The sequence below is a fragment of the Eublepharis macularius genome, chromosome 15 (genome assembly GCF_028583425.1).
Source record: "Eublepharis macularius isolate TG4126 chromosome 15, MPM_Emac_v1.0, whole genome shotgun sequence".
Lineage (NCBI taxonomy): Eukaryota > Metazoa > Chordata > Lepidosauria > Squamata > Eublepharidae > Eublepharis > Eublepharis macularius.
The window spans coordinates 46,151,999-46,161,724 of record NC_072804.1 but is presented as its reverse complement, the minus strand read 5'-3'; the positions used below and the strand labels follow the sequence as shown (position 1 = coordinate 46,161,724).

Sequence of the window (9,726 nt, the reverse complement as noted above, 5' to 3'; positions counted from 1 at the left end):
TTTACCTGAAGGGCCAGAAGAATGGGACTTGGAGTGTTCCGAGGCAAGAACAATAGCATGGCTGGAGGAGACAGATTGTACATCCGCCTGGAACCACTGGGCAAAGCCCTGCTTGTTAATGGTTAACCGTCATCTAGATCCCTGCTGGGTGGCCAGGGGAAAAAAACAAGCATCTCACCTTCTTCTGTCCTTTTATCAAAGGTGTGAGTGGCAAATGAAGCAGGGTTGCCAATTCCAGCTTGCCAAATCCTGGAGATTTAGGGCAGTGACTGCGGAGGGTAGAGTTTTGTCAACCTCTCTACAAATAAATAAAAATCCCAGCTCATAGTTTAGAAGGAAAGGGATGCCAGCCTCCAAGTAGGACCAGGAGTGCTCCAGGGATTACAACAGATCTCCAGGCTACATAGATCAGTTCCCTTGGAGAAAATGGCAGCTTTGGAGAGCGGGCTTTATGGCATTACTGCCCTGCCAAACTCCCTCCCCAAATTTTGCCCTCCTTAAACTCTTCCCCCAAATCTCCAGGAATTTCCCAAGCTGGAGTTGGCAACCCTGTGTCAATGCACCTCCAAGAAGAAGTAGCGTCCATTCTTGCAAACCTTAAGTAATAGGAGGGTATGAAATTAATATTCAACTCTATATGAGGGAAGGGATTTGGCTCAGTGGTAGAGCCTGAGCCTGTGCTTGGCATGTAGAAGGTCCCAGGTTCAATCCCCGGCATCTCCAGTTGAAAGGACCAGGTAGTCGGTGATGGGAAAGACCTCCATCTGAGACCCCGGAGAGTCAGTGCCAGTCTGAAGATGCAATACTGACCTTAAAGGACCAATGGTCTGATTTGGTACAAGCAGGGCTTTTTTCTGGGAAAAGAGGTGGTGGAACTCAGTGGGTTGCCAGCACAGGACCACACGATGATGTCACTTTGGGTCATCTGGAACAAGGAGGGACTTTTTGAAAGTTTAATTTGCCCTTGGCGAAAATGGTCACTACTAGGCTGGTGGCCCCGCCCCTGATCTCCAGACAGAGGGGAGTTTAGATTGCCCTCGGTGTGGAGGGCAATCTCAACTTCCCTCTGTCTAGAGATCAGGGGGTTGTGCCACCAGCCATGTGACCATTTTCAAGAGGTGCCGGAAATCCGTTCCACCGCGTTCCAGCTGAAAAAAAGCCCTGGGTACAAGGCAGTTTCATGCACTGCTGCCCATCTCTGCCTTTCCTGTTACAATGTTAATGCTTCCCCCTCTTCCTTATCAAGAATGTCTTTTTAAAAAAACTTCCCAATTTCAATATTTGTGCCCAGAATTTGCAAGGGATTGGGCTGAGAGAAAAACATTGAGAAAAGCAGGTCAAAATATATGTGTCAAAGTCTCTTAACGCAGGTTGAGCTGATAAATGACTCTATCGAGTATCACAAACATGTCCAAGATTCGTGCAGAGTCTCACCACCCAAGGAAAGGTATAAAAACCCACAGCGGTGCATGAGCAGATCACATGAGCAATTGGGGCTGGTGATTTGAGTATTCCGAAGAGTTGCTCTATAGTTGTCAATGGGAGGCTGGTAAGGGCTTTTGAGCCAAAATGAAATTCTCAAATGCTGCTTACAATAATTTAAGTGTATATTCTCCTGCTTTGAAATGGACTTTCCAGTGTTTCCAGTTAGGGAGGCTGTTTTAAGAGAGGGTATGGGGGAAAGGGGGAAGTGCATAAATATTGAAGTTAGCAGATTAACACTTATTAATGCTTTAAAGTTCATGAACAAGATTTAAGGTTAGAGTTATGTAATGTTTGTTTTTTCCCTTAATTTATTCCTCACCTTTGTCTCCAATGTGGGGACCCAAACGAACTTATATTATTCCTCCCTTTTATCCTCACCCTGTGAGAGGGTGGGATTAGCCCAAGGTTACCAGCGAGCTTCCATGGAAGAGAAGGATTCGAACACAGAGTTTCCCAGATTCTAGTCCAATACTCTAACACGACACTGGCTCTCAGTAGAAGATAGAATTCCTGCAGCTTTAATATTTGTGTAAAAGGGAGAACTTGGGTAGAACTAGTATTTCTCAATCCCTGTTCAGCTGGTCAGGTTTCCTCCATCACAGCACATGCTTATGAAGAAGTCTGCAGAATTATTGCTTGACATACAATTGTTAAAGACACATCTTTACCTGGAGATGGCATGCCCGTCTTTTGGATTGGAATGCAATCTTTTTCTAGCACCAATCTTGTGACAATCAACTAGTACAGATATAATCATTTTGGGGCGAATCCTTTTGAAGCAATGAATCTCTGACAGTGAGCTTTCTCCCTCTCTTTCTATTGCTGGGTCTAAAAAAACATGATAGCTCAGAGCCAAGCTACAAGTGACGAATGACACTTGAATGGCAAGTGGATTGAGTGGAGGGCAAGTGAACAGGGAGAAATACACTTGCCATTCAAGTGTCATTCGTCACTTGTAGCTTGGCCCTTACGTGTATTCCTCCCTGTCCACTTGCCGTTCACTTGCGCTCCACTTGATGAAGTGGAGAGCAAGTGGAGCGCAAGTGAATGGCAAGTGAACACGGAAGAATACACGTGAGTCTGTTCACTTGCCAGGCAAGTGTAATTCATCACTTGTAGCTTGGCTCTCAGACTCGGATTTGGGAGACCTGAGTTCAAATCCCCACTCTGCCATGGAAGCTTGCTGGATGACCTTGTGCCAGTCGTGCACATTTCACCTAACCTACCTCACAGGGTTGTTGTGAAGCTAAAATGGAGAAGGAAGAAATATTATGAGCCATGCGGGGTTCCCATGAGCGAGAAAAGTGGAGTATAAACATAGCGAAATAAAAACAAAAGCATCAAAACAATTTTTATCCTCTGAATCCATGAGTGAGAGCATTAACATCGTCAGTGAAGCCCTGATTTGGGTATCATCACTTGTGAATGGTAGGGTTAACAAGTCTGATTAGTTTTCAGGTCTCCAACACCCTTTCTGCTACAAGAAGTGAAGGAGAGGGTAAACAGTCATAATGAGAGCTTGCCTTCCTCTGTTCAGAGAGATTTTTGTGTTTGGTATGTACACTGCAAAGCAGTCTCAAACCATTTCTCTTTCTTTTAAATTAGAGGCATGAAAAAGAATGAAAGAATGTTGATCTTTTCCTAGCTTGTCTTGTTGGGCTAGGGTTGCCAACCTCCAGGTGGGGCCTGAAGATCTCCTGGAATCCCTAGACAGAAATTGGTTCTGGAGAAAACAACGGCTTTGGGGGGTGGACTTTCTGGCATTATACCCTGTGGAGGTCCTTCCCCTCTCCAAATCCTGCCCTTCCCAGTCTCCACCTCTCAAAAATTTCACAACCAGAGTTGACAACCCTATGTTGGGCTGTTTTGTGAACTAGTTACTGAGTTGGGCACAAACCGGGAAAATACTGAACGGTGCAGTTCTTGGTTTGCTGTGTTTCATGAACCACAAACTTTCACGAACTTGCCCTGGTTCGCAAACCAGTTTATTTGGTTTGTGAAAATGTCACTTCTGGGGCAGCAGAAGGTCTGCAGAAAGCCCATCCCCCCATTGCCTAGGAAACTGATTTATCGGCGCCAGGCTGTCTGCAGTGACAACCAAAAAACAAACCAAATGAACCAGCCTAAAGTTTGTGGCGGTTTGTCAAAATGGGCTCTGACAAACTGCTGGTTCGTGAACTGCAAACTGGCCTAGTTCGTGATGAACTTTGTTTCGTGCCCATCTCTATTTATAACACTTTTTTTGGAGGGGAGGTGTATTTTATTTTCTTGTAATATTTTTATTGTTCTTTGAGCATAGTTAGGTTGAGTTAAAATACCTCATTTTTTAAATGAAAACAAATCTGTGCTCTTCCGGTTCTTTCCAGTTACCTCTTCCCTGGCTTTAGTGATGCAAGTACCGTCCTTGGGAGAAGCCACTGAGGCAGGTAGGATGAATGTAAATATAGTTAAACCTGAAGGAAGACATCTTGGGAATGAGGTGTCTTTGGAAAATAATAGGAATGTATGTTGGTGAAGAGCGATGTTCATTGTGTTTTAGAGAATTCTTCCATATTTATCGGCTGTGTTCCCATGAATAAACACACAACTCAGATGGCTTACAGAATGAAGCACATATAAAATAATCGTAATGGTTTCATAATAATGTCTACGCAGGGCTTTTTTCTGGGAAAAGAGGTGGTGGAACTCAGTGGGTTGCCCTTGGAGAAAATGGTCACATGGCTGGTGGCCCCGCCCTCTGATTTCCAGACAGAGGGGAGTTGAGATTGCTCTCCACGCCGCCTGGCAGCATGAAGGGCAATCTAAACTCCCTCTGTCTGGAGATCAGGGGGCGGGGCCTCCAGCCATGTGACCATTTTCAAGAGGTTCCGGAACTCCATTCCACCACGTTCCTGCTGAAAAAAAGCCCTGTGTCTACATAATTTTGAACTGAAGAACTCACCACAGGCAGTTTATTCCTCAAAATGGGGATGTGCGGGCAACATGCAAATGAGAGTGTATATGTGTAAATAGACATATCCCCTGCTCTCCCTCATGTACTATACCTGCCCTGTGACCTGAGTGAGTTCTAGAACAAGGCTTAGAGAAAGCAGCTGAGAAAAAGATACAGAACTCTGAGTTTGGAGCTGGGTGGAAGCTCCAAGTATCCAGTTGGATGCTCTAAAAACCATTTTTGTGTAGTGGTTAAGAGCAGCAGGTCTCTAATCTGGAGAGCCAGGTTTGATTCCCCACTTCTCCATTTGAAGCCAGCTGGGTGGCCATGGGTCAGTCATAGCTCTCTTAAAGCTCTCTCAGCCCCACCCACCTCACAGGGTGATTGTCATGAGGATAATAATAACACACTTTGAAAACCACTCTGAGTGGGCATTAAGTTGTCCTGAAGGGTGGTATATAAATTGAATGTTGTTGTTAATATTATTATACTGTTTTCTTTGGGGTGGTGGAAAAGTGGCCCCAATTTAAAGGCCAGCAAGGCAGCTGATTTAGGGCCAAGTGACAAGTGATGAATAACACTTGAACGGCAAGTGGATCGAGTGGAGCACAAGTGGAGGGCAAGTGAACGGGGAGAAATACACTTGCAGTTCAAGTGTCATTCGTCACTTGTAGTTTGGCCCTCAGTGCACTTGGAACTTTCTACCCCTGGAAAATAACTGGAGGAACTTGTGTAAGGAAGTACAATAGTGATGCTGTACTTAGGCAGACTGATAGGTCGTATAACTTATTAACTGAAAAATTTAAAAAATGCCATTTTTTCTAGATGTTGTGACGCTGCCTCCGTATCTTCCAAACTATCTTTCTCACGATTACTCATAATTTCTTCTCTGAACTTTTCAGACATGCTGCTCTACCCATATGGACCCAAACATCAGGACGGAAGAACCCCCAAGGCAGATGATGGGGCATCGCCTCAAATCCCCATCTCTGAGAACTTCTACTTCTTTGCCCAGAGATTTCGGTCTCTTTATGTAAGTCTTATCCCGACTTTCCCACTCTGTGCTTTTGCATCACCTGTATGTCAGAGTATGGGAGAGAGGACTTCTTTCCCCCTTGGTTTGCCTGGGAGAATTATTTGCTTCCAGAATTTTGCTGAAGTGCCAAAGCTCCTCGGAAGAATGGTGGAGCAAAAATGCGATTCACAGCAATGGGGAATCTTTTCATTTTTGTCTGCTGCTTGTGCTAACTAAGCTCAAATAAAAGACTCATTTCCACCTTCCTCATTCATTCCCACAGGTGAACAATAATGGGGTGGTGTCATTTGACAACCCTGTTAGCCAGTACACCCCTGATCCCTTTCCACTGACTGATGGCCGGGCATTTGTGGCCCCGTTCTGGGCTGATGTTGATAACCGCATCACAGGCGAGGTGTACTACAGGCAGAGCCAAGACGAGCAACTATTGCAAAGAGTCACAGCTGACATCAACACTTACTTCCCCCATGAAAAGTTTATGGCGACCTGGGTCTTTGTGGCCACCTGGGACCAAGTGGCTTTCTATGGATCCCTGTCCTCCAAGGTTGGACTCTTTGACCTGCTCTTGTTCGTTGATTGTTTAAAATATTCTATAGTATTTAGATAAGGACTGTTTTTGACCAAAGTTACTGGAAACAGTCCATAGGATTCTGATCAGCAAAGCTGAGTGTGGGTAGCAGTGTTAGTCTGCCGTGCTAGAACAAAATTCAAGTCAAGTAGCACCTTAAAGACTAACAAAATTGTCCACGGTATAAACTTTTATGAGTCAAAGCTCACTTTGTTAGATTTCACAAAGTGAGGCTTGACTTATGAAAGCTTATACTTTGGGAAATTTTGTTGGTCTTTAAGGTGCTAATGGACTCAGATTTTGACCAGTAATAGTACCATACACGCATTGCAAACTCTTTTTGAAGACTGTCGTAGGAATTATGCAGAGGAGTTAGCCATGTTAGTCTGTGGTAGCAAAATCAAAAAGAGTCCAGTAGCACCTTTAAGAATAACCAATTTTATTGTAGCATAAGCTTTCGAGAATCAAGTTCTCTTCGTCAGATGCATGGTACAGAAACTGGAATAAAAGTTTCTGTACCATGCATCTGACGAAGAGAACTTGATTCTCGAAAGCTTATGTAGGAATTATGGAGTTTGGTTCTGAAAATCCCAGGCCGTTAACAGCATTCAATCCAGGCCTATGAGAAAAAGGCCTTTAAAACTCCTAAAGCAGAGGTTTTTCACCTCTGCCCTCCCTTTCTCTTAACTTTCGTTTCTGTCCAACTCCCCCACAAGCAAGCTAGTGAAAGAATGTAGCACACAAGGGCAAGGACCTCGTGACACCCCAAGGTCCTTTTGCCTTTTGCCCGCAGAGCACATCAGGTTCCTTTAGCCTGAAGTTCCTTGCTTTTTGCTGAGCACGCTGAAACAAGTGCCAAAGGCCTCTGCTCCGCAAAGGAAAACTGACAAGCAAGAAGGTAGGATTCATGAAATCCTTGGCTCGAGAACACTCTGCCAGTGAAGACACACCTACTGAAAAACACCTTTAAAAGAAGGTGACTGCCATTAGAACCTCGCTGATGCCCTGCCCAAGTGGCTAGAGAGGTTTCCAGCCTGGAAGCCTTAGCCCGGCTAAGCTCAGTCCAAGGGACCCTTGCTTTTGTCATGTCTTTGGTTAAGTATTATAGCGTTAAGTGTGCCTTATATCCATAAGTTCAAAGTGTTAAGTTGTATTCTGACTTAGAGCATAATGTTAAGTGTTCATCTTTGTACAGATGCAGAGGAGTTAGCTGTGTTAGTTTGTAGTAGCAAAATCAAAAAGAGTCCAGTAGCACCTTTAAGACTAACCAACTTTATTGTAGCATAAGCTTTCGAGAATCACAGTTCTCTTCGTCAGATGCATGGAGGGCAAGAAGAAACTGGTCAGATATATAGGTGGAGAGGGGAGGGAGGAGTAGATGCAAACAGTAGCTTCTGATATGGAGATCAGTTTGTATAGAAGATCATCTTTGTATAGAATTGCTTTGTTGTCTTAGCCTCTGTAGAGAATAAAACTCTGTCCTTTAAACACTATATTAAGTGTGTAGCCTTAACTTTCTTAAGGGAAGGAGGGTGAAGTGCACCCGTCCTAGGGTCACCCATGCTGGGGAGCCATGGAATGAGCCAAGAAACAACAGGATGTTGTTGGGAAATAGGCTATGTCCGCTTGCCCAACAGCGGTGTGGGAATCAACACTTGCCCCCAATAAAATTCATCACAACCAAGCGGCAAAGCCTATAAAAAATCATGCCACAAAGACCTGTAGTAAAACCCATTTGTAAAAAATTTCAATATGGAATAAAGCAAATTACTAAGTATCTTTAAAAGTATCTGAGATCATTGATGTAAAAACCTCAAGTGAGTGGCAGTTCCCATGGACAGATACTACCCATTCCTTTTGGTACTTGTTCTATACAGGTGAACACGTTCCAGGCTGTGTTAACCTCCAATGGCGACCGATCTTTTGTGATGCTTCATTACCGGGACATCCAGTGGATATCAGGAAAAGCAAGTGGTGGAGATGCATTCACTGGCTTAGGAGGCACACCTGCCCAGGTAGTTCCTACCTGTGATAAATTTCTCACCTAGTCCTCTCTATTTCAATACCTTTTTTGGTAAAATCATTGTGAGTTCTGTACTGACTGCTTAGATTTGAGCAGTATGTTGTCCTTATATTTGAATAGTTACTTAATATTGTTATCCAAGTATTCTGGCTGATTCTCAACCTAAACAGCTGGAAAGGGTTAAGTGGAGAGATATTTGTGGAAATAAAGGAGATCCAAGCCCGATGGGAAATTCTCCACCGATTTCCTGCCCTCAAAATATTGAGAGGCGAGAGAAAATATGGGCCCCATAGTGACACTCTAGGGATTTCCCAGTGTCTTTATGGTTTTTACCAAGAGATTAGGGGAAATTCCTAGAGCCTCATCAACAAGTGACATCACATCCTTCCCAAACTCCACCACCCCTAAACACTACACATCAAGTCTCCAGACATTTTCCTAGGCAATTCTAGATCCAGAACAAATGACTTTGGGACCCATAGTCCAAGGTCAGTGCGTAACTGGCACAACAGTCCCTCTGGTATGAAAAAAAAATCATTAAAATATCCTCCTGAAGGACCTGAACCCAGAGAGCAATCCTAATCAAATCTGCTTTGGCAATGTGTTGTCTTAATCAATGGTGTTTATTCCCAGGTAAGTGGTTTTAGGTCTGCAGCCCTAGCTATATAACAGTATAGTTCTGAGCAGTTACACCCTTCTAAGTTCATTGGAGTCAATGGGCTTGGAAGGGTTACCTCTGATTCAGACTGCTCTAAATATTTCAGAATTAGCCACTTTTCCATTTGGGATAGTGAAGGGAGATTATATACTTCAATGACTCTCTTTTTTGAGCGTGAATGTATTTTGTTTTGCTATTATTAACACTCCCCATTGCCCTTTGGGCAGTTTGCCCAGCTAAATATACTTCCAGACCACAATCTGGAACACAAAAGCAGTTCATGAGAAGACAGAAGCTGGCCGTTCCTTATCTGTGGAAAGAAGACATTCTCTCATCTGACTGAAGTCTTCTATTAGCTTAGTTATTGGATTTGCTGGCGTATATGCAGAATAACATAAGGTGGTTATCTTCAGGCAGTAAATGGGATTTTCCTCCTTTATTATGTTCCTTTCCTCTTTTTTTTCTCAGGCTGGATTTAACACTGGAGATGCCAAAAACTACTTCAACATCCCTGGGTCTTGGACGCCAAGCATTGTTAATGTCAGCTCAACAAGTAATGTCATGGACCCTGGGCGCTGGGTTTTTCAAGTGGACGTCTTTGCGGTGCCCAACGGCTGTGTGTATAAAGGTATGTTGAATGCTAATCACCAGGAACGTACGATCGATGAAGGATCATGCTAAAGGTCCATCAAGTTCAGCAATCAGTTTCCATTCCATCAGCTGTCTGCCAGATGTCTCTGGGAGCTTCTTAACCAGGGTGTAAAGACAATAGAACCTGTTGTTTGTGCTCTGTATATGGTGTTCAGAGAGAAAAAGGTTGGATATAGCAATGTAGTTTGCTTTCACGTAAATAGGCCCAGAGGACGATTAAGTTTTCAGGCTCCCTCCTAAACCTCCCTCCAAAACTCGCGCGAGGAAACGCGATATTTCGCATTTTCCCCGTCGCGATCCGGAAGAGGGCGGCATGAAGCGACTTAAGGTTAGTCATCTGGAATCGGCCCTGCAGGCTCCTACCTTGGCAGAA

At 44.0% G+C, this 9,726-nt stretch overlaps 1 protein-coding gene across 1 annotated transcript in view; it reads left to right on the top strand.

Moving 5' to 3' along the window:
• Nucleotides 1-3,863: 3,863 nt before the first annotated feature.
• The window catches only part of LOC129342939 (IgGFc-binding protein-like), a 68,164-nt gene continuing 62,301 nt past the window's right edge, over nucleotides 3,864-9,726 (top strand). The window contains exons 1-5 of the mRNA XM_054998896.1: nucleotides 3,864-3,911; nucleotides 5,320-5,450; nucleotides 5,716-5,997; nucleotides 7,899-8,036; nucleotides 9,171-9,330. Of these exons, the coding sequence (XP_054854871.1) occupies nucleotides 3,875-3,911; nucleotides 5,320-5,450; nucleotides 5,716-5,997; nucleotides 7,899-8,036; nucleotides 9,171-9,330 (748 nt within the window). The 5' untranslated portion in view covers nucleotides 3,864-3,874. The remainder of the gene's footprint in view (nucleotides 3,912-5,319; nucleotides 5,451-5,715; nucleotides 5,998-7,898; nucleotides 8,037-9,170; nucleotides 9,331-9,726) is intronic.